Source organism: Halichoeres trimaculatus, unplaced genomic scaffold (assembly GCF_033239565.1).
Source record: "Halichoeres trimaculatus isolate MK-OKI-2021-1 unplaced genomic scaffold, fHalTri1.1 fHalTri1_scaffold_10, whole genome shotgun sequence".
Lineage (NCBI taxonomy): Eukaryota > Metazoa > Chordata > Actinopteri > Labriformes > Labridae > Halichoeres > Halichoeres trimaculatus.
Genome location: NW_027437187.1, coordinates 34,270,415 through 34,296,532, shown reverse-complemented (window position 1 = coordinate 34,296,532; position 26,118 = coordinate 34,270,415). Strand labels below are relative to the sequence as shown.

General features: G+C 37.9%; 1 protein-coding gene and 1 long non-coding RNA gene across 2 annotated transcripts in view; one reads left to right on the top strand and one right to left on the bottom strand.

Moving 5' to 3' along the window:
* swap70b (switching B cell complex subunit SWAP70b) overlaps positions 1 to 4,669 on the top strand; it is a 43,166-nt gene extending 38,497 nt beyond the window's left edge. The window contains exons 10-12 of the mRNA XM_074678063.1: positions 668 to 866; positions 1,011 to 1,107; positions 3,471 to 4,669. Of these exons, the coding sequence (XP_074534164.1) occupies positions 668 to 866; positions 1,011 to 1,107; positions 3,471 to 3,580 (406 nt within the window). The 3' untranslated portion in view covers positions 3,581 to 4,669. The remainder of the gene's footprint in view (positions 1 to 667; positions 867 to 1,010; positions 1,108 to 3,470) is intronic.
* Positions 4,670 to 7,999: 3,330 nt separating this feature from the next.
* The window catches only part of LOC141796412 (uncharacterized), a 63,772-nt gene continuing 45,653 nt past the window's right edge, over positions 8,000 to 26,118 (bottom strand). The window contains exon 4 of the long non-coding RNA XR_012598889.1: positions 8,000 to 8,115. This is a non-coding gene — a long non-coding RNA (uncharacterized LOC141796412). The remainder of the gene's footprint in view (positions 8,116 to 26,118) is intronic.

Sequence of the window (26,118 nt, the reverse complement as noted above, 5' to 3'; positions counted from 1 at the left end):
AATTAATTTAGCACTTTTAGTGCTTTATAATAGCTGGTGTTGAAAAACCTGGATTAGGGACAAGTCTAAAACAGTTCAACTCTTCACATTTGAATTTTCAGCTCGCAGAAAAAAAAAACATCGTTGAGACACAGTTATTTTTTTTTCATCGCTTATTCAACCTAACTTTTACAAATGAGATTTTGTAAAAAACATTTTTAAAAAAAAAATCTACCTTGGGGACAGAAAAACTCCTGTAATTGAAGAATTACCCACTTATACATGACTAAGAATCTAAACATTACGAAAGTAGAAAAATAAAAAAGTAGTAAAAATTGTAATAAAAATATTATTAATGTTAAAAATAATGATGATAATAATAATAATAATAATAATAATAATAATAATATTGCTATAAGTATAACTATAATAATAAATTTATTATTATTATCATTATTATTATTATTATCATTATTATTGTTATTATTATTATTATTATTATTATTATTATTATTATTATTATTATTATTATTATTAATAATAATAATAATAATAATAATGATTATCACAATAATAATAAAAATACTGATGGATAGAACTTAAAAAACAGAGATCTCTGGGTTGTATGCTGGTTAATGTTGACGGTAAATTCATAAATAACACGCGTCGTATCTCCTCTGTGGAGCAGGTTACTGGAGGAGGAAGCTGCAAAGAGAGCAGAGCTGGAGCAGATCCACCTGAGGCAGCAGCGCGCCATCTCAGAGACGGAGGCGGAGAAACAGGAGCTGGAGAAGGAGCGTCTGGAGAAGGAGAGCGCTCTGCAGGCGGCGATGAAACAGCTGGAGCAGCTGGAGCAGGAGAGGCAGGGGGCGCTGGAGCAGTACCAGGTGAGCCGTCCCTGTAGTTACAGTTTTTCACCACATGGTGTCACTGTTTGACTGCAGAATGAGAAGCAGCTCTAAAAAGAAAAGCCCTGGATTCATATTTATCACCTTTAAACTGTGGTTTCTTTTTTTTCTCCTGTGAACCAGACGGTGATGAAGAAGCTGACAGACGCAACCAACAACACAAAGACCTGGAAGCACAAGGTGGCTGAACACGAGGGCATGTTACGGCTCATTCAACCAGGTAACGGCTACACACAGACCGGCCTTTTACCTAACCCCATGTTTGGAAAGATCATTTTATATTTGACTGATCCAGAGGTGTACTCAGGCTGATGTAATGCTAATTTAAAAAAGCACTTACCGTTGCTTTCTCCTGAAACTTCTGATACATCTTGGTATGAAGTAGGGCTGCAACAATTAATCGCTTAAATCAATTAAAATTGATTATTAAATTAGTTGGCAACTAATTTAATTATCGATTTTCATCGGCAACTGATCGTGGGTGTTTTGGTGCATGAAACTGTAGCTTACAGTATGTTAGTTTGGATGCAGGGCTTGAGACTGTGACCAAGCGTTTCACTATTTTAGAGTCAGCCTTCTCACTAGAAGGTTCACGCTGCTCTAAACCCTCCTGATTGGAGAGGATGATACGTTAGAGCAGAGCTACGTTAGTTTAACTCACGACATGTCAACACCAAAAAAAAAAGAAAGAAAACAGCTAAGGCTCTGATAAACTCTTCAACGAGTGCTGCACCGTTATCTGTCTCTGTCTCTGAGGTCTCCTGCAGCGTCTTTGGATCAAACCAACTAATAGAGGGAGGGGGTGGATGGCTTTTGAGTTTTTGATAAAACGCCCAAGTACAGGACTTGATATCTCTCAGAAAAATATTAGAGCTCACAAGAGAAAACTTAAAGTTAGGGGATGATCAGGAGAAATCACAAGCCAAGAGAACAGCGGGAAAAAAGGTTAAAAAATGAGAGACTCCCTCCATATTCAGGAGTGTTGGCAGTCTGCCAGCTCCTCGATTGGTAAAAGTAATGAGTTTATGTATGACACAGATTGATAAAGACGAAAATGAGATATTTTCTGTATCATTTTAGGTTATTTCGGTAAGATTTTTAAAACCCACTTAGGAATTTTAGTCATTGTTTAATGTGAAGCCTAGTTTTTATTTTTTCTTTCATTTTTTCAACAAAAATGTTTTTTGTTAACTATAATGACCCTGATATGTTAACACATGCATGCTTTTCAGAAGCATTTTTATTGTCTTCTTTAAAAGTTACATAAAAGAAATAACCTGTTTTGTCAGCCAGAGCTTGTTGCAGACAAACTTCATATTTACAATAAAATATTTAACAAAATCTTAGCTAGAGTTACTAAACACAAATAAATAAATAAATAAATTAATTAATAAATGGTGTTTAGCACATGATTTGGTGACCAAATGAGTCAGTGGCCAATCACATTTGAAGATTCAGCTCTACTTCCATGCAGGGTTATAATAGTTTTGTTTTTCTCATTACAGTTTAGTTTTAATTAGTATTAGAGCAGGCATTCTAGTTTTTATTTAGTTTTGATTTTTGCAACAAGGTTAAGTTTTAGTTTAGTTTCAGTTTAGTTTTAGTTTTTTCATGCCTTATTAACCAGGTGCACAATTCAAAAAGGTCAGAGTAAATATTTTGTCAGACTGTTTATTTTCAAGTCCAACATAGAGCTCACTGCTCAGTCAATGCTGATACTGAACTGTTGGCTGCTGCCTTAAACACAAGAAAATAATATAAACTTAATATAAAAATATAAACATAAATTACATAAAAAATAGTACAAACATAAATTATATAAAATAATATAATACGAGCTTTAATAATTAGGAACTTGGACTCTGTAACAATAAAGTCAGACTCACATGGAATTAAACGATTACAGATGCTCTGATTCATTGCTCCACTATGTTTCGTCGCAGCACAGCGCACAGCCAGTCAGTGCAGTAAACAAGCACGTCCCAGTACGTCACTATGATGGTGCCGCACAGCGCTGACAACTGCCGAAAACTGTTGTAAAATTGGTTGGGAAAATGTGTCGGATTAATTTAAATCCTAAAGGCTATTACTATTGTCAGAAACGATAACTAAGGACATTTTGTCTTTAATTTTAGTTAGTTTCAGTTAGTTTTGTGAACACAAGATACAGTTTTAGTTTACTTATCGTTTTTGTTTTCTTTTCTAGTTTTTATTAGTTTGAGTTAACTGCAATGTATTTTAAATTTTAGTTTTCCTTTTTAGTTAAGTTTTAGTTAACTATTACAACCTTGCTTCCAAGAAAGAGAAAGCTGTAATGAAATATTACTGAAGGAAAAATGCTTTTATTGTCTTTATTGCTGTTTAGAAAATACCTCAAACAATTTTAAGCTTAATTGTAAAGGAAAGTGCAAAAATGTGTCATTTTCCGATTAATCGATTAATCATTTAAATAATCGCCCGATTAGTCGATTATGAAAATAATCGTTAGTTGCAGCCCCGGTATGAAATGCTCTGAAGTTAAAGTCCACAGTTAACTGAATATTCCTACCTCTGCAGTAAAAGTCTCTCGTCTCTTCCCTCCAGGATCAAAGGGACGGCAGATGATCACTAACTGGGGCCCGGCAGCTTTCTCTGAAGGCGAGCTCAGCCTGAGGGAGAAGAAATGGCAGGAGATGAAGAGCCAGGGCCAGTAGAGCCTCCCGTGAGCCCTGGACCTGGACCTGAACCATGAGATGGACTTTGTAGAGGAGACAAGGGAGGGACTGGATTATAACTGGAGCAGTTCACTCAGTCACTGTTTCACATCAGACGGATGAATTTCATAAATACTAAGAGAAGAAACGACGTGGCTGATTCGTTTTGATTAACTGAGCACTTAAAAAACGTGTTCTTCCAATCATTGAAGAGGTTTCTTTAAAAAAAACACAGAAAGTTAAACTAGTTTCAAATAATACAACACTTACAAGTAGATTACAGTTTCTCTGGACTGAAGAGCAGGAACTTTAACTTTTTGGTGGTTTTGGACCAAAGTTTTGCAGAACTGGATTTCTGGCTGTTACTGAAAAATTGATATGAATCACAAATTAACCACATGCTGAAATTAACCCTGGTTTCCTCTTTATTTGAGCCTTCAGTGTAAAATGACTCACAATATAAATTTCATATTGTAGGAATCTACAGATAAAGGCCAGAAACGATAAATAAAGTGAGTCTCCCCCTGCTGGTGGTGGTGGTGTAGCGCAGAAATTTAGACAGTCTCACAAATGATGTTTGAAATGCAACCGAGCTGTAAATGAAGCCCTGTATTTTGATATTCGTCACTTTGTACATTTTTACTCTTTAGAAAAAAAGCACTACTTTCCACGCCAGTAAAGTTAAGAGTTGATGAAGCATGACGATTTTTTTTTCTTCTTTAAACCATTTCGTATGAGACATGAGGGACTTTTGTACATATTTTAACCTTTTCTGGAGGCAGAACATTTTAATAAAAGTCATTAATGTTTAACAGAGCTGTCTTATAAAATAAAAACTACATCCAGACATTGAAACAGCACTTATGATTTAATCTGTGGTCAGTCTTCACTGTCTCCTCCCTGTTTGTTTTAGGACATTTGGTTAAATCTCACCAAGAGCAGAAAAATAACTAACAGCAGAACATTTGTACCGTGCCGTACTTTAACCGTCACTGCCTTTATACTGTTGTAAAAGAAAACGTGATTCCTATGTTGTGTTTTTATAAATATGTAAAAAGCTGAAGACTGAACGATGTAATAAAACAAGTCTTAAACAACTGGCGTAGCTTGAAGCATGTCATCTTTTCAGCACGTTGGCTTTCTGTAAACATCAAAACACCAAAAAGACACAACCTTTTATTCATGACTGTGGCAAAAACCACCCACCTACAGAGTGAGCCAGGATTTTTTTTCATTATTATTTTTATTTTATTTTTTTGTTTTATTTTATTTTATTTTTTTCAAACTTTTACTGCACGTTTTTGACCAACATATGTGCTTTTCATACATACGGAAGATGATTAGGGCCACTGAAAATTCTAAAAAAAAAAAATATATATATATATACTATTCTGAAAAAAATGGTTAGAATTTTGAGATTTAAGTCAGGATTCTGCCTCTCTGAAAAACAAAAAATAAAATAAATAAATAAATAAAATACATAATAATAATAATAATAATAATAATTATTATTATTATTATTATTATTATTATTATTAAATAATTATAATAATAATAATAAGCTTTATGTATATAGCACTTCTTAAAACAGTTACAAAGTGATTTGTTTCATAGAAACAACCAGTAAAAAAAAAAAAGTAAAAAAAAAAAGAAGAGAAGAAGTAAAAGAGAGGTAAACAAAAAATGTGAGAAAAAAAAAAAAACAGAAATATATAAAAGGCTAAGAACCAACATCAAATAAAGTAAGGGAAAACATGTGTAAAAATAAAACATTAAAAGATTAAAACAATTTAAACAAAGGATAGAGGAATTAAAATACTGCCCATGATAATGTTAAAAAAAAAGTCAAAAATAAAATAAAAATGAAATACACTCAGCTGAAATCTTCAATTAGATCCAATAAAGCTTCAAAAAGATCCAATAAAATCAGTAAATTAATTTTAAAATTAAGATGGAGCCAGTGAAAAGAGGCTTAAATAGTACAATAAATAAATTAATAATTAAAAAAAAAATGGGTCTGTCTTTTTTTCCTTTTACCAGTGGCCCTAATCCTTAGTATAAAATATCCACAACTTTTCATTTGTTAACCCTTCAAAAGCCAGTTTTTTTTTTACACAATGCACCTGTTGGAAAAACCCTCAAAGTTCACATTTTTATATATTCTCACCGATAAGTCTTGTGTAAATTATAACACAGACTGAAGTATGTTCTGAGCAGCAACACTGATAAAAATTCATTTTGATTTTTTCTGCAGTGACTGAAAAAATCAAAACTCCCTCTTCATGAAACTGCCCCAACAGGGCCACCTCTTGTTTACGTTCTAAAAATGCAGATTTTCTAAATTTGTTCCAGTCTTTGTCATTAAGATTAAAATTTCATTTAAATTCTGAATTTTAAACCTTTAAATACCCAAAAGTTCACACCAGGTTTTTTTTGTTGTTGCTTTTTCCACTGTACATAAAACTTAAACTGGATAATCCTGAATTCTTTTCTATTATTATAAGTGTTGTGATTGTAATTATTATTGCTACTGCCATCCCTTCGGGCTATTACTTATTTCAGTTTTTAATCAATTAATAATTTTTATTTATTCGTTTTATCTTCTAAGCTTTTTTTTTTTTTTTTTCAAAAATCTTTTTGCCCTCAACACATACACATGTACACACACACACTCAGACACATACACAATTTGTCCTAGCCTCCTGTCATTGTCTTTGATTGTTTACTTTTTGTTGTCCTCTTAGTTCTGTTATTCTTTCCTTTATTTCCTTTTTATATTTTTTGAGTTTCTATATACTACTATACCAGCTGTGTTGTACATAAATTATTTAATTTAAGAATTTAAGAATTTAAAAAAAAAAGGAGGCGTCTGTGACCACTAGATCCAACGAGACCAGTGCCCAATCCAGCGTGGCAGCCACTATACTACTACAACAAACCCACTTGGGAGAAGATGTCGTTCCTTCTTGTTTTTATTTATCTATTAGAAATAAATCAATAAAATAAAATAAAATAGAAAAATAAATGAATGAAGAAATGAATGAATAAAAAATAAAAAGACGTTGTTCCTTATTTTTTATTCATTAAAAATAAATAAATACAATAAATAAATAAATAAATAATAAAAAGATGTTGTTTTTTCTTATTTTATTTACTTATTATAAATAAAAAATAATATAAAATAAATAAAATAAATTTATAAATAATAATAAAAAGATTTTGTTCCCTCTTTTTTATGTATTTTTTTAAAAATAAATACATAAATAAAATAAATAAATAAATAATAATAATTTAAAAAAGGATATGGTTCCTTCAACTTCATCTTCTCTATCTGAGCACAGCACTTCATCGAGTGCTTGATGCACTAAATAACAATATTTTTCCCATCTTGGGGGAGAAAAAATAATCTGGGAGCTGCCAGGCCTCTTCATAATCTCGGCACTGTTTGCACCTGAATAAACGTGTTTATAAACAGTGCCAGAGATTTTTTTTCTCTTCCCTCAGTCGCTTGATCTTTAACCAAAGAATTAGGCATCTTCTGATTTTTCTACATGTGCATCAAAGCCAATTTTGTCTCAGAAACTAAAAAAAAAAAAATCAGAAAACCTGCATGTTTCCAAAAATACTAATATAAATAAATAATATAATATAATATAATATAATATAATATAATATAATATAATATAATATAATATAATATAATATAATATAATATAATAAAAAATAATAATATTATAATATAATATTAAAAAATACATTTCAAAAAATTATAAAACTGTGAACTTTCATGAAGAGAGGTAGTATTTAAAATAAACAGAATATTTTTGATATATTTTAGGGGCTGAAGTTGAGAAATTCAGATTGGAACGATAACAAAGATTAATGGAAAATTTCAGCCCAGCAGTGTAAAAACAGCTGAAATGGTCGCAAAAAAGAAAGTGAAGTGAGCACAAAATGCCAAGATGGGGGCCAGAGGGTTAGAAGAACTACAAACCTTCTGCTCCATGTGGAAACAGACTGTACTTGACTCATTTCTCCACCAGAGGTCGCTACAGTGACACAAACCCTTCTTCAGCTCATTGAGAAGTTCAGTGTTTCAGAGGGTGACACAGACTACCAGAGGCTTCATGGGGAACCAGTTATCTTTAAAACTGTAGTAAACATGTTCACTGGAGTTCAGCTGGGAACACTTTCCACTTCTTTCCATGACCTCACTTTGGTCCTTATCTTACATTTTCCAAAATAAAGATGGTCACTGTTCATGTTTCTTTTCTAGATGGTGCGTCAAACTGACCGTAACTGAAGGGTCATGTTTTTTCCTGTATAGTAAACAAACTATCATCCTCTTCACGTGACTTTTGGCTGATAAAGAACTTAAAGATCTTTTCGTCACAGGAAATAAACAAATTTTACCTTAAGCATCAGCTTCTGATGATCCGGTGATGAGGTGAGCTGATGCAGAGGAGGAGAGGAACGTGCTTTCGCAGGTTGGTCCATCAGGTCAAAAAGTGAGAAACTCTTGATGTAGGGAGCGTCTGCAAAGGTCAAAATCAAAACAAAGAGGAAAATCAAATATTAGCAGCTTCAACCTGAAAGAGTTTCCACTTCTCAAGCAAAATTTAGTCAAAGTTGTAGATGTATTTAATTAAAATATTTGAGTCCTATTTTTTTTTTTTTTTTTTTTTTTTTTTGCGGGTGTCGGAGGAATTTGTCATTTGTTTCCAGTTTCGCTTCAACTGAAATAACTCAAAATACATCGGTAAACCCCAAACCAAAATACTTCCTCTCCTAACTTACTGTCAAAATGAAAAACTGATCATTTTATTGTTAAACACACATGCTCGTTAGATAAGAAGCAGAGTTTTGGATCATCAGTGGTCAGATATGGTCTGTATGGAATCAAAACACCCCAAAAAACTAAACGATTACAGGCCAAGTGAACTTTCCTCTCTGATAATAAAAGCTTTAAAAAAATCAACAACAATCACTTTAACAACCCCAATCCCATGCGATACTTTGATTTGGCAGTTTTAGATTCTAACAAGATGCAGTGGCGTGTTTTAATTAAAAGGCTCTCATTTTGAGCTCCCAGATCAGATCTTATTGATGATCTTAAACTTTTAAACAAACAGGCTGTGGCAGATTTTTGAGAACAGACACAGAGAGAAACTTTTTGGTGTCAAGGGAAACATTTTATGAGCCATTTATCAAAGTTTTGCTGAGTCTCTTAACAAATGAGGCAACCCGTAACTCGTATGTTTACCAGTTGAAATCTCCGAGTTATCTGACCTGAAAGCGTTCCAGGCAATTTACGAATTCGGTTTGAGCGCAAGGAATTCTGGGATGTAAACAAACCAGCATGGCAGAAATTCTTGGTCATTTCAACAACCAAAGGAGCCTGCAAGTTCTTTATTTAAAGTGATACTCCGGGATGGAACAAGTTGGGTCCTATCACAAGGTTTAGGGCAGAAATTACCCCTACAGCAGTGTTTTTGTGCAGCAGAAGCCCAGAGCGCTCACACCAAACACCCCCTCCCTGCTCCTCTGCTGGTTTCCTCTGCACTCAGACGGGGCCATATTTTACTTGACCAAAAACACAAATAAACGGACTCCCACCAAAAAAATCTGATATGGGTCTCCATTCACGCTTTATTTAGAGAATTTTCAGCGCGTTACTTTTGCACAAAAACCCCGCTAAATAAGGCTCTAGTTCTCATCGTGTCGTAAAGCGGCGCTACCTCCGCTGCAGAGCCACAGCTGGCTACGAGGCGCTCGCCGCTTAGTGTATCAGTCCGCGCCAGACGTGCCAGATGTAAACAAACGCAGGTAGTCTGCCAGGATGAAGAGACACGATCGGGAAAAATCGGGTCTTTTTTTTTCCTTTTTTTGGGGGGTTCTACGGGTTCTTATTGAGCCTGCAGACAGCTAAATAACCAGACGTTGTGCGCCAACAAATCAGGGTTTATTTCAAACCAATTAAACAAAATATTATTGCACCACAGTCCAGGCTGACAGTATCTCTGGGTCTCACTCTCTTCTACCCATCTTGACCACAAAGGCACAACCCGACAAGACACAACGTGACGTCTCTGGAAGGAGAGAGGGTCAGAGAGACAAAGAGCGCATTCTATCAGTGTCTAGGAAACACCACTTCCAGCCTCAATGACACTTCAACCATACAAAAAGATCAAGATCAAAACCCTGTGTATTATGCAAATCTCATCAATGGCCATTAACTCATGCACACATTTCAACACAAAAAACTATTACTAATCAAGATCCAATTGTTACAAGCACAGAAAATAAAAGTAAATAAGTTGCAGAGCGGCAGTTTGTTTTGATATGTGTGTGGACAAAAAAGCGGTAAAAAAAAAAAAGGCCAGCGTTTATCCAATGACCGTCCAGTTTCCACAGTGGAACAATCCACTCTACTCTTCCCCGCTGAAGTCAGAAGACGCTCAGCGTCCGACTGTGTTAAAGCGCTGAGACGCTGCGGGGATGAATGAGAAGGAGGTGGAGCCAGTTACCTGTGACAGGAGCTGATTCTGAACTAAAGATGAAGGAATTCTAGCTCAGATTTAGTCAATGAAATGTTCACACAGCAGAACATATCAACACTTTTTTGGGGACATTTTAGGGGAAGCTGAGCTTCCTTGCAGTCTTAGAGCAATCGCCACTGATATATATATATTTATAATATAGTTCAATCGATAGGTTTACTGTAAAACTTAATTTCTCTTTGGACTGATCAAATATTCTTAATCTAAACTTTTCCTGATATAGCATCAAAGTACGACAGGTAGAAACTGTTTTTAAACTATTTTAAATCATGCAACATGAGCAGAATTGAATCAGCAACTATGATTTACAATAGTTTTAACAAAATTAAAGCTGACTTTATGTCTTTTAATTCAAAACAATAAATAAACTATACATGTACATTTTGTATAAGAAAATGTTTAAAATGCTCTGGTTGTGGGTTCATCTGGGCCTTGAGTCGGGCCAAATTTTCAGACTAAGGACCTGAGCTGGGCCGCACATTTTCAGCAGCAAAGTTGAGCTGCTGTGGTCCTCTCTGGTTTTTGGTGATTAGATTAATAAATACTCTTCAGTCCACGCAGGATTAAACTGATGATTTTCTTTGCTGGTGTTTCATTTTTGGGATTCTAGAGAGACATGCTATTTTCACCTGTGTAGGACTGCTAATGTCAACTTTTCAAACGCACCTGCTCAATGACGTAATGCATTGTGGGTTTGTTGCTAGGTTATGACCAGGGCCGGCCCTTGGCATAGGCAGCTGCCTAGGGCGCCATCTGCATCGGTGCGGTGTTCATTTGCTGACGTGAAATAAAAGACGAGGAGGGATGTCTGACCTATGCTGACTTGGCCCTTTTATTGCTGGATTTGTAAGTACTTGTTGATTGTTTACCATCCGTTTACAGTATTCCTGAGAACGTACCAGTAAGTAGTTTCGTTAAGACCTATTTCAAGTGTGTGATATCACCAGCTCGTGGTGGTCTTAACTTTTACTCACTTCATCGCTTCAACAGAACGAGCACAGGGGCGACTTCACGGTAATAAAACCAGTTGAACTTAGCGATTTTAAACGTCATCATTTAGTCAAAATTAAATAAAGTACCTCGTTGCTATCCATCCTGCAAACAGCCGCTGAAGACAGAAGAATACTTTTGAGTGAAGTCCTGGTTTCTGTGATTCGCCTACAAAACAAATGCACGCGACCAGCAGATCTGTACCTTTATGGCAGCATGCACGCGCTAGCGCTCATGGGTAGTTGAGTTCTCTTTCCGGTCAAGCGGGGATCTTCGGTAGTGCTGCTTTAAAAAATATACGCTTACTTGATACACCATGTGTTTTTTCTTCTATAATAAATTTAAAAATATGTAAAAAAAAAAAATTAAATAAAAGGGTATTTAAAATAATCTATTCTGTCATGTTGACCTCCTTGCGCCCCCTGACCTGCTGCTGCCGCCGGCCGCCAGCCGCTGTGCAGGTGACATCAGTGGGGGAAGGGTAGCGGCATAGCGCATCCCAGCGGTTGTCATTAACGACGTCGAGTTTCAGTGTCAACAACTTAGGCTATTTGTTAAACTTTTGCCATGAAAAGGCACTCTCAGCTGTCTAGCGCAGCTTACAAAAAGCCAAAAAAAGAAGAGGAGGACAAACGGGCCCAAAGTAGAGGTATGTGTTGTGTATGAACGTGCATAAAGACTTTTCGTTCTGACATTTAGCAAGACAAGCGAGGAAGAATGTAAATAGCCAACAGAATATTTAAAAAATTCAAGAAAAATACAAAAATTCACTCTCTATTTTATTCTTTACCTAAATTATGTAATGCATTGATTGTGATTGGGAGGGCGGAGGGCGAGGGGTGGCACGTTTTTGTCTTTCGCCTATCTAGGGCGCCTGCTGAGCTGGGGCCGGCCCTGGTTGCAATAAGTGTTGCTGTCAATATTTGTAATAATGTGGGAATGTTTGTAAGAATTTGTCAGTGTGAGTCAAAGATGTCTCAATCGGGCCACTGGAGGGTTGCTTTTGGGCCGCATATGGCCCGCGAGCCGCTGATTGAACAGAGCTGGTGTGGAGGACGCATGAGTCAAAAAAATGCACTGGGCATTACTCATTTTTATTTGGGTTGAAGTTTGAATAGTTTTCATTTTTGGCCGTTTACGAGCTGATGAATCTCACCACAGGTTTGTTGAGCGTTTGTCATGCAGCCTGAGCGCTGACACCTCACTGTGACGTTACATCTGTACTAAGAATGTGTGGCTCTTTCTCTCAGTTATTGGGGTCAAAAAGGAAAAAAACTGTCACAGTTTTCTTATCCTAACTCATGACATCCAACAAATAAAGCCGCCACTTTAAGACATTCCTGTAGACGAGATGCTCGGTGTGGAGGTTTTGTTTGACAAAGACCTGCTCTGTCTGCACTCCGTCAAGAAACCTGACATTAAGCATCTAATCCTGACAGGATTCAATACACAAAAATAGCTGACGCTGCCAGAGTGGAAAAAAAAAAACTTGTAAAATCTCCATTTCTAGATCAGCCCCCCTCCAAAGATCCCCAACAAAGTTAATCGACTCCATCCTCCCTCCGTATCGTGCAACAGTCGTTAATTTGAGTGAGACGGGACAGACCAAACAAACACACAAAATACGTTCCCAAAAATCTGCCGTCCAGATGCGCTCGGCACATACCACAGCTGCACTAACACCGCTATACGCAAGAAGATGGCCTGTCATTAATGCCAAGTGCTACGCCGGATGTGCTCCGTCAACCCCCCTCCTCCCCAAAAAACCCCCATAACCCCCAGCAGCGTCTGTATCCCATCATCCCCCGCTCTTTTAAACATCCTCGCACTCATCAGCCTCAGGTTATGAGGCTTGTGGCACGCGTGGCGCATTCCTGGGAAGTGATGCGAAACAGAAATGCATTAAATTCTCGATCTGGAATCCATCGCAGGGGGTGTGTGTGTGTGTGTGTGTGTGTGTGAGTGTGTGTGTGTGTAACAGAGGAGAAGGAGGAGGAGGAGGAGGGTGAAGAATAAAAGGACAAGGCTGGGTTACAGGGTCTCACTACCCCCTCGAGAGCCAGAGCATCTGAATTTACAAAGTGTCTGAAGGCGTCTGAGGAATTCAAAATATATAGGGTTTCAGAGTTGGAGGAATTCTGGGTATTTACAGCGAACGGGGTTTCTCTGGAGCCCCGGGGCCTGTGGAGGTTTACGGAGCGGAGCGGTTCTTCTGGGACAGTAAAATAAAATGCCTGCAGAACATTTACCTTCCTTCACAGTATCACACATGACAATTCATGGACCCCAGGGGTGCGATCCGGCCGTATTAAGAGTTCAGCGAAGCATCTGGCGAGGGAGTAGACAAAAATAGCATATCGCTGAATCTTCGCATTACTGATCTCTATGGAAGATTAACAGGTCCTTCGAGGATTCCTGTAAGGGTCAACGATGCAAACAGATGTCCTCCTCCGCCTCATAAAAATGAAAAACACAGAAAGTGAGTCCAGAGAGCGGAGGATTAACAGCAGCATTCCTTTTCACACCAGCTTCCCTCGCCACCGTGGTGAAACCCTCATCCTTAAGTCACCTGCATGTCGTCCTGACATCTCCCTACGACCAATTACGATTAGATTTGTGGATGCACATCAATGCAGTATTTTGCGAGGTTCAAGGGTGCACACCAAGAGACAGAATTGGGACAAAGGATCTGGCTCCAATCAGCGCATCTGACGGAGGTTGACTCTGCACCCACAGGAAGGCCACGCAAGGGGCCACAGCGGGGAAATCAAACCCATCTCTCTCAATTGTTCAGTCCGGATATAAATATCTTTTGACACTGAGCTGAAAGAAAGCTGAGTGCCACTCTGACCTACCTTTTGTGTTTTTACCCCTTCAGGTCAGAGGCTGGAGATTTGTGCGTGCAAATTATGTGCAAACTCATGCTCGGCAGCAAGGTGTCCCAACTTTTTCTACGTGGTGAAGAAAAGCTTGACGTGACTAGGCAGAAAGACTTCAAAAGTCAGTGTCTCATCCCTTTCCTCCCCCATGAACACGAAAGAATGTGTGGCAAGGCGCAAATATAAAACACAAGTGTTTCTGTGAACAAAAAATAAAAAAATAAAAACCCTTCAACCCCCATGGACTGCGCTGCACTCCCACCAACACATGAAGTTATTCCTCCTTCAGTGGAAACCGTCTCTGATGATGACTGGGCCAAGTTTGAAGCTGGCCCCGAACCAGCACATTGTTTACTCGCATCCTTCTTAATTGCACGGAGAATATGATATGAGGCTAAAAATACCAGCGAGGAGCAGAGCTAAAGAGAGCCAGTCAGCACGGCTTTTTCTGAACCAGGTGAAAGGCCGAACGCTGGAAGAGGCTCTGCCAAGGCTAGCATTACCTGCACGCTCGTGTATCATCATCTCTGGGTTAAATACACACCCTTTCTCCTCCTGCAGGTTCAGTGTGTCATCAGCGTAAAGACACAAGCTGCTATTTACGACCACAGAGCAACCTGCTTTGTTTACCTGTCCAAATAGAAACACGGGAAACTTTAACTGATGACACAAAAACAATGATAGAGCTGCTCGGTGTGGATCTCAGAGCACGCTTTGAGCAGGGTCAGATTCGAGCGTGCAGCCCTGATTGTGTGCATGCTCGTGTCTCAGACTGTTTCTCGATTCACTCCAGCTGTTTAGCAGTTTCGGAGCACTTCAGATTACAAGAGGTCACTTTCCAATCATTCCTGACGAGCGAGCTGCAACGCAACACGACCGCTGACAGACATCAGGGTCACGTCTGAATCAAACCCTCAACAACAACAAGGGAAACAAATGTTCTGCACCTGAGGTTTGGAGTGACAGGTGAACATGTGACTGTTTGAGACACACGATCAGACTGGTATATCATGAGTGTTTAAATACCATTGAGGATCCCTGATAAGTCAGAGAGAGCTCCAGTGGCTTTCGTACTGGATGCGTATTTTGAAAAACTTTGGTTTCCCAGTGTCAAGAAATAAGAAATAAGAATAAAAATAAACTTGCAAACACTGGCCGACAGCAGGGCCAAAACATCTGTGAAACCAACGAAATGAAACACTTCTCACCAAATCACCTTATCTCATAACAGATAATATTTTAGAGTAGATCTAATCTGAAAGTGGATCATTACATTACATTGGATCTTATCTTAAGGCGGATCTTTATTTAAGACTGATTCTTTTTTAAAAGCGGATCTTATTTTATAGTGGAACTTATTTTAAAGTGGGTTTTATCTTAAAGTGGATCCGATTTTAAAGTGGATCTTATTTAGAAGTGGACCTTATCTAAAAGCAGATCTTATTCTAAAGCAGATCTTATTTTAAAGTGGATCTTATCTTTAAATGGATGTTATCTTAAATTTTATCTTATCTGAAGGCAGATCTTATTTTAATGTGGATCTTATTCTCAAGTGGACCTTATTTAAAAACAGTCTTATTTCAAAGTGGATCTAACTTAAAGCAGATCTTATTTAAAAGTGGATCTTACTAAGAGCGGATCTTATTTAAAAGTGGATCTAATCTTTAAATGGATGTTATCTGAAATAATATCTTATTTTAAAGTGGATCTTATCTCAAAGCAGATCTTTTTTTTAAGTGGATTTCATTCTCTAGTGGATCTTTTTTGAAAACAGTCTTATCTTAAAATAGATTTTTCTTAAAGCAGATCTTATTTTAAAGTGGATCTTATCATTAAATGGATGTTATCTTAAATTTTAACTTATTTTGGGGTGGATCTCATCTAAAAGTAGATCTTATTTTTAAGGCAGATCTAATTTAAAGTGGATTGTATCTTGAAGCAGATCTTATTTTAAAGTGGATCTTATTTAAAAACAGTCTTATTTAACAGTGGATCTTACTTAAAGTGGATCTTATTTTAAAATACATCTTGAGATGGATCTTATTTCAGAATGGATCTTATCTCAAAGCAGGTCATATTTTTAAGTGGATCTTATCTCAAAGCTAATCTCATTTTAAAGTGTATCTTGTTTAAAAACAGTTTAATTTTAAAGTTGATCAATCTTAAAGTGGATATTATTTTAAAGTGGATCGTATCTTGAAGCAAATCTTTTTCTAAAGCAGATCTTATTTGAAAGTGGATGTTTTTTAAAGTGGATCTTATCTTTAAATGGATGTTATCTGAGGTAATATCTTATTTTAGAGTGGATCTTATCACAAACTAGATCTCATCTTAAGCGGGTCTTATTTTGAAGTGGATCTTATCTTGAAGCAGATCTTTTTTTAAAGTGGATCTTATTCTCCAGTAGATCTTATTTGAAAACAGTCTTATTTTAAAGTAGTTCTTTCTTAAAGCAGATCTTATTTTAAAGTTGATCTTACTTAAAGCAGACATTATTTTAAAGTGGATCTTATCTTTAAATGGATATTTTAACTAATTTTAGGGTGGATCTTATCTAAAAGTAGATCTTATCTTAAAGCAGATCTAATTTAAAGTGGATTGTATCTTGAAGCAGATCTTATTTTAAAGTGGATCTTATTTAAAAACAGTCTTATTTAAAGTGAATCTTACTTAAAGGGGATCTTATTTTAAAGTGGATCTTATTGCAAGGGTGGATTTTGCCTCAAAGTGGATCTTATGAAGGGTAAATCCTCTCTTACAGAGGATCTTATTCTCAATTGGATATTATTTTAGAGTAGATAAGAAGACTATCTTTAAGCAGATTTCTACATAAATTGGATTTTAATTCAAAAAAGATCATGTCCTAGAATTAGAGTTTATCTTCGAGTGAATCCTTTCTTTAGTGGATTTTATCTTAAAATGGATCTGATTTAGGAGTGGATCTTATCTTGAATAGGATCTTTCGTAGAGTACATCTTTTCACAAAGCTGATCTTATCCTAATAAGACCTTATTGTAGAGTAGACCTTATCTCAAATTGGATCTTATTCCTAATTGGATCCTTTTTTCAAGTAAATCCTATTTCAATGCGGACATCATCTTTAATTGGATCTTATTTTGGAGTAGATCTTATCTTAAAGTACAGTTAGAGTAGATATTTTCCTTTAGTGGATTCTATCTTAAAGCGAATACTATCTTGCAATCAATCTTGTCTGAAAGTGTTTTTTTTTTTTTTTTTTATCTTTAATTGGATCTTATTTTCAAGTAGATCTTATTCTAAAGTGGTCTATCTTAAGTTATCTTAGAGTAGGGATGGGTACCTTTCACATTTGAAATGATACGGTACGGATGCCCAGTACCTGGAAATGTGTATCTGCACTAAACGGTACAATTTTCCAGTATTTTATTGTGTTCATTTGGTAAAAAATATCAACAATAAAATCTGATAATCCCACATTTCTTTAATTTAACATATTTTTTTCTTCAATATAAATTAATCTTGCAATGCTGTGTTCATGTCCAGCATGGAAAATCGCCTACTCTTCCACTCCCTCACAGTCACAAGAAGTCATTTAAGTACCTAAAAATGGAAACTTTTGATTTCACTGTAATCGGTACCTGATACTTTTGACAGGTACTTTTTTCTAATATGATCTTATTTCAGAGAAGATCTAATCTTTTATTACAGTTTATTTCAGAGTGGATCTGATCTTAGAGTAGATTTTATCCTTGAGTAGAATTTATCTTAAAGCAAATATTATCTTGAAATGAATCTTATTATAAAGTGAATCTCATCTCAAAGCTGATCTTATTTTACAGTAGATTTTATCTTAATTTGTCTCTCATCTCTTTCAACATTTAGGAAAGTGTGAAGAAAAATTCACCAAAACCAAAAGACGCAGAGGAAGCTTTTACAACCTCCATTCCCCACGACAGCGGAAAGCATGAGAGATCACAAGATGCAGCTAAAGACCCACAGCGAGGTATAATCCTGTGACGAGACTTTGATCCACTTACATCTGGACTAATTACATCAGCTCTTTCACTGTGGGTCTCATTTAGGAAGTCCGAGATGAACCAATAATAACTGGTTAGTGGTGTTTGATCTGAGACTGCAGTAAAAAAAACTAATTTATCAATTAGTGTTTTTTTTTTTTTTTTCAAAGTTGAGCTAATAATTTGATGAAATCAAAATAAATCTGAAACCACGTCCAGCTCGTTGGGTATCTGAGCACAGATATGATTTTCAAAGCAGATAGAAAAAAAAACCCAAAACTGATTTCTGACTTTGCATGGTAAAAAAACAACACAAGTTTTAGACGAGCTATGTCTCTGTGAATGCCAAGGACGCCTTCATACTCTGCTGGATACGTTTGTTACGTCGTTGCTGAAGTGTGGCGTGATTTGTGTCAGGTGTTTCAAGTTTATACATCTCATCCGTCCACAAACAAACTGACTCTTTCTGGATGTTGCGATTTCAGCGATTTCAGGATAGGTTTTTACTGTTTTAAATGTGTGTATTTAATAATTACAAGCTGAATGACACAGGAGTAATGAGGCTATTTTTAAACCGTGCGGAGTAGAAAGTATAGATACTGTACATTCAGTAGGGTTTTATTTTCATAATTCTGAGGGCACACTGGATTGCTATGAAGATAGAGAGTCAGATAAGCCCAGCTGTTGTGCAGCAGAGAAAACGTTTGCTAAAGGTTAGGTTACATTTTTTGTTCAGTTTGTTACAAACCCAACAGACACGCAGCTCTCTGCTCTTATTGAATCAAGAATCGATGATGAATTCTATCGTGACACAGAGGATAAGAATCAGATTGTATCCCGGTCTTGACATTTCTCAAGTTCCACAAGTATTTTCCACTTTTGATCCAAATATAGCTGTCCAAACCCAGTGAGAGTCTGGCTCATGACTGTTTGTTTCAGATTTATACCATGTGAGACCTGTGGGTCCTGAGAAGTTTGCTGTGAGAATTCCAGCACATAAACACAGACGCTGATGTCTCAACACCTGCCGGGAATGATCAGTCCATCTGATGACCGGTAGATTTAGTCAGAAAAGAAAGTAAATCCTTGTCAAGAAACATTTGTGGAGAGTTCATTTTTGTACCAGTGTTTTTGAGTTCATTATTCCTCCTGAAGATTTTGTTTAAGATAGAAACAAAGCTATATATACTTTTTACGAGTCTGAATACTTAATCACTCAGTTTCTGTTTGAGCTCTTGTCTAACTGAGAATAGTTCTTTTCTTTCTGATAAAATGAAAGGAGATGCTTCAGGGAAAAGCAAATTTATGTTTTTTTTGTGGTTTAAAAATGAAAGACTCATTTGAACTAAACCCTTTGATGCTTAGGAAAAGTTTTTGCCTATAGCAAAAGTTATCTCAGGAGCGATTAACTGAGCCTAGCTTCAGGCCGCAGTCATATCTTTGTCAGTCTGAAACAGACCCAATACTAGCTGGAACAAAGACACTACTCAGCTTATGTAATTGAAGCAAATGCAATAATACATCCCTTTTAATTCCTTAATTGAAAAGATATGTGGTTTGTGTTCTTAAAACAGCAGTTGCTTCTTCTACCCAGATCAACGGAAAATACAGCTAGTTTTTCACTCTTCAAGAAAAAAACTGTGCTTTGAAAGATTCTAGTTCATGTGGTCAAGGCCAGTCAAGGTCAAGGTAAACTTTATTATCTCTGAAGGACAATTTGTTCTGCAGCCATAAGTAAATGGACCATTTAAGAGAGTATCATCAAGGACTGACTGAGCCTTCTTCAGGGTCCGCCAACGAGCTGGGCAAGGAGCAAGGACTGGCCCGACGAGAGGAGTAGGGGTCGGCAAGGAGCGGTTGTTGGGCTAATGAGAGCTGGGCAATGGGTCAGCCTGATAAGTGTCAAGTGAGGAGCAGGTTTCAGCAGGACCCCCTGGCGAAGAACAGGGTACGCGGGAGCTCTAAGCAAAGATCAGGGCTTAGCAGGTCCTTCAAGCAGGGAACAGGGTGGTTGGTGCCCTGCTGACTCAGGGTTAACCTTGGTGGTGCTGGGAAGCCTTGGCAGGAGGTGATATGGAAGGTTACCACATTTCTGGTGGCGGCCCCCTGGTCCCCAGAAAAATTGCTAGGCTGGTCCCCTCCTGGGGAGACTGGCCACTCCGGCCATCTACGGCTGTTGAGGGACCTCTTCAGCCAAACTTGAAAATAGCACAATTTACACTACAAACAGTTTATTTATTAGAACAACGGCTGCCGAAACCAAAGAATTCATCATCCTATTGGTTCTACATTTATCTGGGACCTGATGTTATCATCCTGAACTCATCAAGCAAGGGATGACTGGGATAATCAAGAACTTATTGAGCCTTCTTCAGGGTCCGCCTTTGGCCCAAGACAGTCAGATCATTGAGTGTGGTGCCATCAATCCTGCTACGCACTTTAATGATGCCCTGCAACATGTTCCTCTTTATTTTTTAAGGTTGAACAGCCCGTACCAGCTGATTAGAAAAGGTCATCACAGACTCATTAAAACAAGATAAAAACATTTTCATAACAGTTTCATCCACTTGAGACTTCAAAGTTTGCGCATCCTATGATGTCAGTAGACTGAAATGAACATTCCAAAAGTTTGCTGAAAACTAGCTGCAAAAATAAGTTCTGCACCATTAAAGGACTTTTATTTCAGCCATACTTTAATACACATGAGGGAAACTGTGCAGTAGCACTAGTTGGCCCGACAAGAGCTGGGCCTGGAGTAGGGGCCTGACGAGAGCTGGGGAAGGAGTAGGGGTCAACCTTACAAAAGCTGGGCAAGGAGCTGGGATCACCCTGACTAGAGCTGGGCAAGGAGCAGGGATTGGGAGGACAAGAGCTGGACAAGGAGCAGGGGTTTGCTTGGCAAGAGCTGGGCAAGTAGCAGGGACTGGCCCTATGAGAGCTGGGCAAGGAGCAGGGATTGGCCTGATGAGGGCTGGGCAAGGAGCAAGGATTGGCCCAAAGAGGGCAAGGCAAGGAGCAAGGGTCAGACCCATGAGTGTCAAGTGAGGAGCAGGACTCAGCAGGACCCCTTAGGCAAAGAACAGGACTGGGCATGTCCTCTGGGTCAAGGGCTGGGCTCCCAGAACCTCCGAGCAAGGAGATGGGCTTAGCAGGTCCTCCAAGTGTGGAACAGGGTGGTTGGTGCCCTGAGGCCATGTCGAAGGCCACCACCATACATGCCAACCCTCCCGATTTTCGCGGGAGACTTCCGAATTTCAGTGCCCCTCCCGACAATCTCCCGGGCCCACAATTCTCACAACTTTCTCCCGATTTCCACCCGGACAACAATATTGCTACACCATCCTTCTCTTCTGACTGGGCGCTGTTTCCGGCCGGACATAATTAACGGTTACACCTCGACTGGAAGTCAAGCGCGACAAACAGAACAGAAGAAGCAGAAGAAGAAATGAGCAAGAAGAGAAAGTACTCGTGTAAATACCAGAATGAGTGGAAAAGAGAATTCCCGTTTATGCGGGACAGCGCAAAGGGGACGGGATATGCTACGTGCACATTTTGTAGATCTGACTTTTCGATTAAACACGGTGACCAAACCGATATCACAACACATCAATATGACACCCCCCCTCCTTTGAAAATCTCCCGAATTCTGAGGTCTCAAGGTTGGCAAGTATGGCCACCACATCCCTGGTGGCGGCCCTCTGGTCCCCGGAAAAATTGCCAGGCTGGTCCACTCCCCGGGACTGACCACTCTGGCCATCTACAGCCGTTGAGGCACCTTTTCAGCCAAACTTGAAAACAGCACATTTTAGATATGCCATCCATGTAGTTCAAGAAATCTGCTGGGTCCATGTTAGGTCAGTTTATTGTAGGAAACACAAGAGGTGGAAGACCTAGGTGCAGATGGACTCCAAAAGCTATTGTTTTGACAAAACTCAAAGTCCAAAAAAGAACTCAAAATATCCAAAGATACAAAACTCATGCAAAAATCAAAATCCATGAAGACACTATAGATACATCTACAAGACACACACAAGAAAACCCAAACCCTAAAACAGACAAAAACGGACACCATAAAATCAATCCTGGCAATGATTTGCATTTCAAACTTGGTTAAATAAGGGCCTGAATTTTCTCTGTCATTAAACTGATGAAATATCAAATATTTGGGCTTTTGGTATGGGCCAATGCCAAATATTGGGGGACTAAATGTAATTTTTGTATTTTGAAAGTTTGTTTTATAATAGCTGTAAATATTGAAGGTTTCATACTATCTTCCAGGTTCAAATGGTTTGCAGTAGCCCCATTGTCGTGCTGTTTTCCATTATGGGACGGTTAAAAATGTGAGTAGCGTGTCAGAATATCAGTTTGGATAGTGGTGAGATTGTGTTCCAAAACAAAACAGAAAGTGACTTTTCGTGGCCAGGAACCTCAACACACTGTTAAGCCCCAGATGTTAGATAATCTGATGCTCCGACCGTTTGTCACCATATGTTCCACTTAAAAACACTGTTGCAGGGGTCCATGTGTTGCAATGACACTGCTCCTCCGTGATTCATGAATTACGGGGATATCAACACACATGACAAGTGGTTATGATTTCAGTGGTTTATACTGTACCCACAGTCTCATGCCTTTTGAATTAATCATACACCAGATGTTCAGATAACCAAAAATATTTATCTGACAATTCAGAGAAGTTTATCATTGTTGGTATATATCAGTGGCTTTAGAGTATCGGGTGATCTGTTTGCATCCACGGGGATTAACTAAACCGCACACCTAGAATACTTGACTGGGTTGCCAGAGCTGTAAGGATAAAGCTTTGATCAGGCTTTAAACGGTTTTTCCTTTCTTTTTAAGGTGCACTTTGGCTAGTTTAGACACTGCATACTGCTAGCTTCTTTGAAGAAACTCATGTTTGAGCAGAGGGGAACTCCCTGGGCCTTCAAGGTATTCAGTGAAGGCCCAGTAAAAAATATTGAAAGAATTTTTGAACTCCTAAATAATTATTTATTTGTTTGATTTTGTTTGATTTTGTTTTTATTTATTTATTTTACTCAATGAAATCATAGCAATGAGTTTTATATTATTTTTATGAACTTGTCCTGGCAAACAGTGGGTTAATATAACTAAATGGAAAATGGACCAATCACAGTTTTCCTTTTGATGGTATCTGGGTAAATCAGCGGCACATTCTGGCAGGCAGGGCCTTCAGTAACTGCAACGAATGCCTGTGTAACTCAAGTGAATGTGGACACAATTTGACAATGACAGCTGTCTTAGCCAATCATATTTTGTTAAGTTGTGGGCGGGATCATTTCCTGTCATCTTCCGGGGATTCGCGAATACTTACCAAACAGCCCCTCCCTGCTCCTCTGCCGGTTTCCTCTGCACTCAGACGGGGCCATATTTTACTTGACCAAAAACACAAATAAACGGACTCCCACCAAAAAATCTGATATCAGTCAGCATTCACGCTTTATTTAGAGAATTTTCAGCGCGTTACTTTCACAAAAAAACACCGCTAAATAAGGCTCTAGTTCTCATCGTATTGTAAAACGGCGCTACCTCCGCTGCAGAGCCACACCTGGCCCAGAGGCGCTCGCTGCTTAGTTTATCAGTCCGCGCGCAGCGTGCGAGATATAAACAAACGCAGGTAGTCTGCCAGGACGAAGAGACACGATGAGAACTAGAGCCTTATTTAGCGGTGTTTTTGTGTGAAAGTAACGCGCTGAAAATTCTCTAAATAAAGTGTGAATGCAGACCCATATCAGATTTTTTCAGTGGGAGTCTGTTTATTTGTGTTTTTGGTCAAGTAAATTATGGCCCCGTCTGAGTGCAGAGGAAACCGGTAGAGGAGCAGGGAGGGAGTGTTTGGTGCGAGCGCCCTGGGCTTCTGCTGCACAAAATCACTGCTGTAGGAGTAATTTCTGCTCTAAACCTTGTGATAGGACCCAACTTGTTCCATCCCGGAGTATCACATTAATGGATAAGCGCCGAACTGCAGCTGTGAGTGAGAGAGGAGAAAAGAGAAGATCGAGTTGGCAGAATGTGAAGAGAAATGGTGGAACGTAATGGAGAAGACAATCCGTTTTTGAACTCCGTTTTTTTTGTTTGTTTTTTTGTTTTGTTTTTTTTTCAATTTTATATCTTAATTTTTTTAATTGTTTGAAGTTGTGTTAGGTGTTGCAGTATTCAAGCACAGGATAAATTTGTAATTCCACAAAACTATCAATATACTGAACTTCCATGTCACATGATTCTGGCTATTGTTTTTATTTCTTTGTTTGATTGTTTATTGCCACGTGTGGTCCCATGGTCCCACTGAAGGCCCAGTGGCTGGGGCCACGGTTCGCCACTGTGTTTGAGAGATTCACAAAATTTATTTACAAGATTTCTAACCTGTTGTAACACCAAATTAATGACGCTTTGAGGACTGTCCATTGGGCTTGATTGCAGGCTTTGACACCTGTGACCAAAATAGTGTTCCCACAATAAAGGCACCATCACCCCCAAAGATGTGACTCAACATATTTTCTTTGGAGAGCAGATCTTGACCATACATTCTTTATTTATTTCAATAAATTCAGGTTTTTATTTTGTGTTTTTTTTCAGTCACTTATTTTCTGATAATAAAATGACACTGGGATTGATTGTGCAGTTCTTGCTTTTTCAGTGACAGATCTTTGTAAAGATCATACTGATGAGTTGTTGTGAAAAGCACTTTGAAGACTATCCATTTGTTGTTGTTGAAAGTAGTGACACCTGTGGCCAGCATCAATAGTGTTTTTATGCGCTAAAAACTCAATTTCCCATGAGCACCATCACCAACTGTGGTAAAGATGTGACTCTTGCAGAGGCCAGATCTTTTAAACTCTACTTTTCTTTGCTCAAGACAACTTTTCCCAGGATGCAAAGTGACGAGGAGCTGTGTTTGTTTGTGGTTTGACAACCAAACTTTGCATAGCTCCACATTGCACCTTGTATCCTCTGTTTCTCATTATTATAATTTTGTTTTTCTCTAAATACTGATTTTAAATTTTATCTTTCTGTATATTTTTGTATATTTTATATCTTAACTTTTTCTATATTCTATTTTACAGTGTACAGGATTCTGAATTATTTTAAAGTCAAATTCACCTGGCAATAAAACTTATTTCTGATTCTGATAAAGATCCTTTTTCCTGCTCTTCACACAGACCGATTAGTTTACTAAATATGGACTTCAAATTGTTGTCTGGAAACAGTGTTAAGAGCTGTCCTCTCCATGACCAAACCATATTTATCAAAACAGAATGTCTGTTTTAATTCAAGAAGACTTTTCAACACAATTTACAACTCCACCTCTGTCCCTGTACCAGAGGCTGTGGAAAAAGCCTTTGACTGCGTAGAATGGAAATAATCATTTTTTACACTCTTGAGAGGTTTGGATAAAGTGATGGATTATTATATATTTGACCGATCAGTGGTGAGACATTAGCAAAAACCAAAGAATGATGAATTGTGCTGTATTGTGAATATATGTTACCAAATTCAAGTATTATTCTTAAAATTTTGAAAATTCTGCAAGTGCATTAATTTCAGTTTTTTAAGCAAAATTTTGCAAAGTTCTATTAATCCATTTTCTGCACCGCTTATCCTGTCCACGTCGTGGGTGGCTGGAGCCTATCCCAGCTGTCATTGGGCGAGAGGCAGGTACACCCCGGACTGGTCGCCAGTCAATCACAGGGCTGACACAGAGACAGACAAACATTCACTCACACACTCACACCTACGGACAATTTAGAGTGATCAATTAACCTGGTGAGCATGTTTTTGGACCCTGGGAGGAAGACGGAGTACCCAGAGAGCACCCACGCATGCACGGGGAGAACATGCAAACTGCACACAGAAAGGCCCACCGGCTAAGCTGGGAATTGAACCGGTGACCTTTTTAATTTTGCAAAGTTTTGAAATTTAATTTTTATTTAAATTTTTGTTGATTGTAGAAATCCTAAACATTTTGAGAATTTTTGGCTTTTTTTTTAAATTTTGAAAGTGCAAATTTTCAAATAATATTTAAACTTTTGCGTTATTGAAATTTTCAGAAACTTCATAAAATTTTGGGCAATTTT